The 6,000-nt window shown below is 39.3% G+C and overlaps 1 protein-coding gene across 1 annotated transcript in view; it reads right to left on the bottom strand.

Moving 5' to 3' along the window:
* Nucleotides 1-1,118: 1,118 nt before the first annotated feature.
* The window catches only part of LOC126358212 (uncharacterized), a 350,213-nt gene continuing 345,331 nt past the window's right edge, over nucleotides 1,119-6,000 (bottom strand). Inside the window, exon 9 of the mRNA XM_050007529.1 lies at nucleotides 1,119-3,624. Coding sequence (XP_049863486.1) covers nucleotides 3,507-3,624 — 118 coding nt within the window. The 3' untranslated portion in view covers nucleotides 1,119-3,506. The remainder of the gene's footprint in view (nucleotides 3,625-6,000) is intronic.

Below are 6,000 nucleotides of genomic sequence, written 5' to 3'. Positions count from 1 at the left end.
TGCCACGATGGATACCTTCCTAGAGAAAGTAAAGGGGTCACGCTCGACCCAGCTGGCAAGATAATGTGCGGGAGGAGATAATGGAAGCAAGAAATATGAACATTGAGGACAGTCAGGACACAAGAAGAAGGCGACTGGTGGCGGAGAAGTGGCGCCAGCCATAGGCAATCCCCAATGGAAGGATCTTTTCATGAAATTTCAATCACCAACTTTCTCCTCCGAAAGCAAAAGTATTTCATTGGCGGAAGATATGGTCATCATAATAAACAAATCAAACCTCGCCCCGCTTGACGTAAGTGCTCGTTTTTATGTGCTCGTTTTTCCTGCGTGGCTTTGGAGATTGGACTGCTAGAGAAAAAACATGAAAGTTTTCAGTGAACCCTCTGTCAAGGGCTTCATTGTGAAATTGTGAATTCCACAGTAATCAAGTAGATGTAGATGTTGCTGTAAATGAAAAAGATGATGTCCTCAATGGGCCAGAGAATCCACTGGACAGTATCAGACTCGATGGAAGCGGTATTATCATACGAGTTGCGATTTTGCCTCCTTTCGAGTAATGTAATGTGTCTATTGTATCGATGAATCAATGAGAGCTTAATTCGCAGTGTGTGAAACATGTGTTTCAGGTCGCAGTGGCTGTGTGACGTTTTGGGGGTATTTTTCGTACCATGAATTATGCCCTCTTATCAATTTTTTCCGTCAACATGAACCAGTTGAGTTTCTTCAACACTTCAGTCGCTCTGTATTCAACATCTTCAGATGCGCATCTACAATGAGTTTACTTTAACATATTCCTGAACACAGAAAATCGAGTTTAAAATTGTGGTATTAGGATATAGACTAACTGATTAGAAGGTAGCACAAACAAGTGAGGAGACTGACAGGTGAAAAGAATAAATTCTATGTTTAATTTGTGAACATGCATTCGTAAAATTGTGTAATTTGAAAACAATGGAGAAGGCATGGTTGTAATGGTCCAACATTTGTACTCCTTGTCCTCATTTGTGGACAGAGAATGCTACGGCTGTGAACAATAGTACCACAAAACAGAAGTGTATTTCTTTATTATGTGGAGGGAACTATATTAGCAAGTTAAGAAAAAATGTTTAATAGTGAAATATATTTTTGCATATCGGCGTCTCTCATTTATTTTAAAAATATACAGGCTATAACACTTTACATGTAAACTTTAATGCATACAGTAACACAACACATAACAGTGACAACAAAGGAACTAATCTCACCTTGGTACAAATTCCATATAACCCTGTTTGAAGTTTGTAGGCGTCCCCACAAAATGTTTAGCCAATAAATAGTGGTAACAGTTGAGAAAGCCCCAAGAAAAATCACAATCACATAGGGACATCTCATACACTCAGGCATTGTTCCCTCTGTACAAGCATGATTCACATTCCAAACAACATACATGTATGTATGATGAAGGTTTCTTCCTGAAATCTACTTTGTTGCCTCATCTTCCTCACTCATACCTGTAATCGTGAATAGCATATATATAATGATTCACTAGTTTAACTGGATTTAGGAGGCTGAAAATTCGAGCAAAACATATAGAGCACACAACATAATTTGCTACTGTTTTTGTAGTTCGTTGCAAGTGACACATAAATTACATAAAGTTTTTGGTAAACTCTAATTTTTAACCCATCTTCGTATGTTACCTGCTTCACTATTCAAGGATCTTTTCCAAAGTAATTTGTTATGTTTCAGAAATTCCTTTGCAATTTTTTTAAGTATTTAGTCCAGATAATTCATGATGTTTAATTATGCTTGCAGGCAGATCAGGTGAGTTGAACTGCTCTACGGAATGCAAACGGAAATTTGTTGCTATGTATAGACTTGTGAATTATAACGTATTGTGACTAGTCGAACATAGTTCATATTAAAATCATTGGAAAACTGTAAGAGCAAAAACAAAAAAAAATTGTGTAGTTACAATTAAATGCCTTAAAAGCTGTCAGCTGATGGCAAACTCTTTGATAAAGCTAATTTTTTAGGAATGTTCAAATCATGTTAAGTCAAATATTACAATGAATCTTAAACTTAGACAAGTAGAAATATATTTAGAAGAAAACTGAAAATTGATATGTTGACATATCACATGAAGAGGCAAAAGATGGACAGTCATGTTATATTTGTAGTCATCCCAAATGAAACAAATTATAAGTACCTCGTCGTACGAATATTGGTTAGAGGGCATAGAGAATGACCAAGTCTATACCAAGGCTACAATACTGTATCCAATTCTACAGAATTGCGTAGCGGATTTCAGAAACCATTTAATCATCTCAAATGACTACTTAAACGTGATTACAGTCAATTAAGAGAATTGTGTAAGTTTCAAAACTTGAAGGTAGAGCATGTACAATAGCTTAAATGAAAGATATTACGAAATAGAATGACTAACTCTGATTATGTGAAAAAAAATCAGGAAATAAGTACGGAGTCAGAAATTTCTTTTTCTCAGATCTATTACGCAGTTCTGTAGAATGGCAGCCATTATTCTAGCTAGCCTTGACAGACTTGCACATCCTTTGTGCCTTCTATCAAATTTTCTGATGGAACTATTCGTATGATTTGTATGTTTCATTTGGAATGACTACAAATATAACATGACTCTCCATCTTCTTTATATGCCGACATATAAATTTTTAGTTTTCTTCTAAAAGCATTTCTTTTTACTTTTCGTTTGAGCTGCATAGCAATATTTAACTGAATCTGCGCTGAACATCGTGCGCTAACATAAAATCACAGGCGTATTTATCTATGTGTCGTGAGTTTGGTGGTAATCAAGTTATTATTTTTAGGGAACATAGAAATATTCGGGAAGTGCTTTACTGCTGATAATTTGAAAACCGCAGTACCGTCTTAAACTTATTCCGTGACAACAGGATACATGATTTGCGTTTGTGACGTAACACGTTCAAGAAAGCAGATCAATTGCATCAGTGTTAATTACTTTTCATTGAGAGGTCCTAGTAACATTTGATTAATTCGATAACTGAAAAATAATCTGGAAGATGAGACAACTATTACTTGAGTGCCACAACCTTTCCACAGCTATTCCTTTTAGGCTAATACTTGTTGTCACACCACGTCAGAAAAAAGGACTTCCAATTGCAAGGAGCACTCTGTATTGTGGTAACAACGATATTATTCGAAATTTTGTGCAGAGACCGCGCTCCAACCGCCACACGTAATGTCCAAATGTCTTATTATGTACTTGGCAAGTTACAGTTGTTTCGTTCGACAAAAATGATAACGTAAAAAGGAGAACACATCATTGTTCCAGACAAGCTACTCCTCACAGAAAAATTTAGTCTCTAACTACGAACACAAACAAGAGTAAGAGGTCTTTAAGTTGACGAAAAAATAATGAAATCTTTTGCGGAGCAAGTAGACTTTTCGGAGAACTTAGAGTTGCAGATTGCTGATCCTAAACGTGAGTGCAGCGGCCCGTGGAGACGTGGCCAGGTGTGTTGCCGTAGTCAGTAGCAGAAGCAGCGCTCCCTGGGGCAGCGCGGCGGGTACACCAGGCACTGGTCCATACAGTATTCGTCGGCGCCCTCTCGGCCTTCCAGTTCGCCGATGGCGTCGCACGTGCGCCTGTGAAACAAGTACAACATTACTAGCAGCTCTCAGCTCACCTCTTTGGGTTAAGCATAGTATAAACTAAGAGTCTACTGACGACAAGTTCTGTTGTCTTAGTATGAGTCATCCCGTCGAAAGCGAAGTCAGTGCGTACAGCACTTGTGAGCATGAATTGCATAAGTGCAGTATCTCTTGTTTGTAGCCTCCACGATGGAATCTCTACGAATAAGATGGCAAATTGTCCTCAGATTTTAAGAAGAATGCAGTAAGTTCAATTCCAAAGAATGCTAGTGCTGACAGCTGTGAATACTTTTGGGCTGTTAGTTCCATAGGTCGTAGTTGCAAAATCCTGACACGAATTAGTTATAGAATACTGGGAAAAAGCTGGTAGCAGTTGACTTGGGGGAAAATACATTACACTACGACATATCTTAGAAGATGGGTTGAAGAAACTCAGTCTAAAATTTGTGGCATTAAGATTTTGAGAAACATTTTTACAATCAAATGAAACTATACGGTTCCATAAACGATTTCAAGTGTCAGACATCTGTGATGTATACAAGCAGACTGAAGCGATGAAATGAAATTTGTACCAAGGCCGGAATTCGAAACTGGATCAAGGTGACCACATAGAAAAATTCACCGACACGAAGGCTCTAGTTGTACAGAAGGTTCAAAATGGCTCTGAGCACTATGGGACTCAATTGCTGTGGTCATAAGTCCCCTAGAACTTAGAACTACTTAAACCTAACTAACCTAAGGACATCACACACATCCATGCCCGAGGCAGGATTCGAACCTGCGACCGTAGCAGTCGCACGGTTCCGGACTGCGCGCCTAGAACCGCGAGACCACCGCGGCCGGCTGTACAGAAGGGCTATCACACCCGCTTGTTCAGAAAACCCCTAGAAGTACACAAACATGAGAATAGCTTCCAACAAGAAAGAAGAAAGCCTCAACGTCAACGGTTCCTGGACTGTCGTACTGCAGCAAACGATCGTTGCAGGTAGCAAGGGGAGAACCGCACGGGAAACGCCCACGGAAAAACCATTGGCGCGCCAGGAACATGCAATGCGGCCGCAAGCTCGGCTCCAGTCCACCGCCAGTAGTGAAGGGTGAAGCTTTGACAATGCCAACCACTCGTCCTGGGAAAATGTCAGAAAAATTGTCAATCAAACGTAGCCCGAAGAAACCGAGTGAGAAGCCAACAGGCAGCTTCTCCTGAAATCTGTTGCGAAGAAAAAATGGAGAACGAAAGAAGGCTGCAATTTAGCATCCAGAGGCTATTAAGATTACTGGACATGCAGCAGGTCATTTGTATAAGGATGCCAGTGACGTAATTTTGGCACTTGAGTGTTTAGGGAAATCACTAAAGGATAGCTTAAAGGAAGTTTGAGCAGTGCCTCCTAAATATCAGTCTACTGCTCCTACTCGATCGAAAGAAGTCCTGGCTATCATTTCAGCGAGATACGAACAAATGGAAAACATGAATCAGGACTGCCACGTTGAAATATACCTGGAACCGACGGTCACAATAAGAAACCGATTTCTTGTGAGTGAGTGATCTACGCAGAAAGATTTAAACTAGCACTGTCCTCCTCAACATGATGGACCAGTGCGTAAACGTGCAAAGAACCTGATTGAGGAGATGCACCAGGACCTACAGCACAACTTCCAACGACGCTATTACAATCTTGATGATTTTTTCACTAAGAATTCATAAACAAGATTCAAATAATTATCTGAAGGAAAAACCTTCGAAGTAAATAGAAATTCTCTAGGAACACTATGGAAGCAAATTCAAAATTCGAAATTCTGTTACGAATACATCGTTTAACACTGAGATAGGAATTATCAATTGTAATAGGAGAAAAAAAAAGTGTTAGAATTGAAATGAAGCTTTGTATACCTACTTACAAGATTTTTATCACACTCAGCTGACACAGGATGTGCAAATATATTAGGATGATGCCACAGTGGTACTCAGAGGGCATAACTTAACATACTATGGGAACGTCCCACGCATGTACAACTGACGAAAAGTTAAATGACTTTTGGAAAATGTTTTTGACATGCGGAAAACGTAGGTGGCATATCACTGATGAACTAGAGCAGGCTACTTAAACATAACTTTGGATACTACCCTTAGCATTATTCTCAGAGTTGAAATTAAGCCTGAGAATATAGCTTCATCTGTGGAATATGTACACTGCAGCATGCAGTCTCTGTGTGTCAAAGACATAAAATAGAGTACACAACTTTTTTCTATCTGGCCGTCTTTCTCCGTCATATGTACATACAGATATTTTAGTACACGAGCCACACAGCATCTAACTTCTGGCTAAAAAGGTCAATAATAGAAGGGCAAATTCAAGTGTTTGCGCTAAGAAC

The sequence above is a fragment of the Schistocerca gregaria genome, chromosome 1 (assembly GCF_023897955.1).
Source record: "Schistocerca gregaria isolate iqSchGreg1 chromosome 1, iqSchGreg1.2, whole genome shotgun sequence".
Taxonomy (NCBI): Eukaryota; Metazoa; Arthropoda; class Insecta; order Orthoptera; family Acrididae; genus Schistocerca; species Schistocerca gregaria.
The sequence above is the reverse complement of the archived record's forward strand: the minus strand, read 5'-3'. Positions and strand labels throughout refer to the sequence as shown.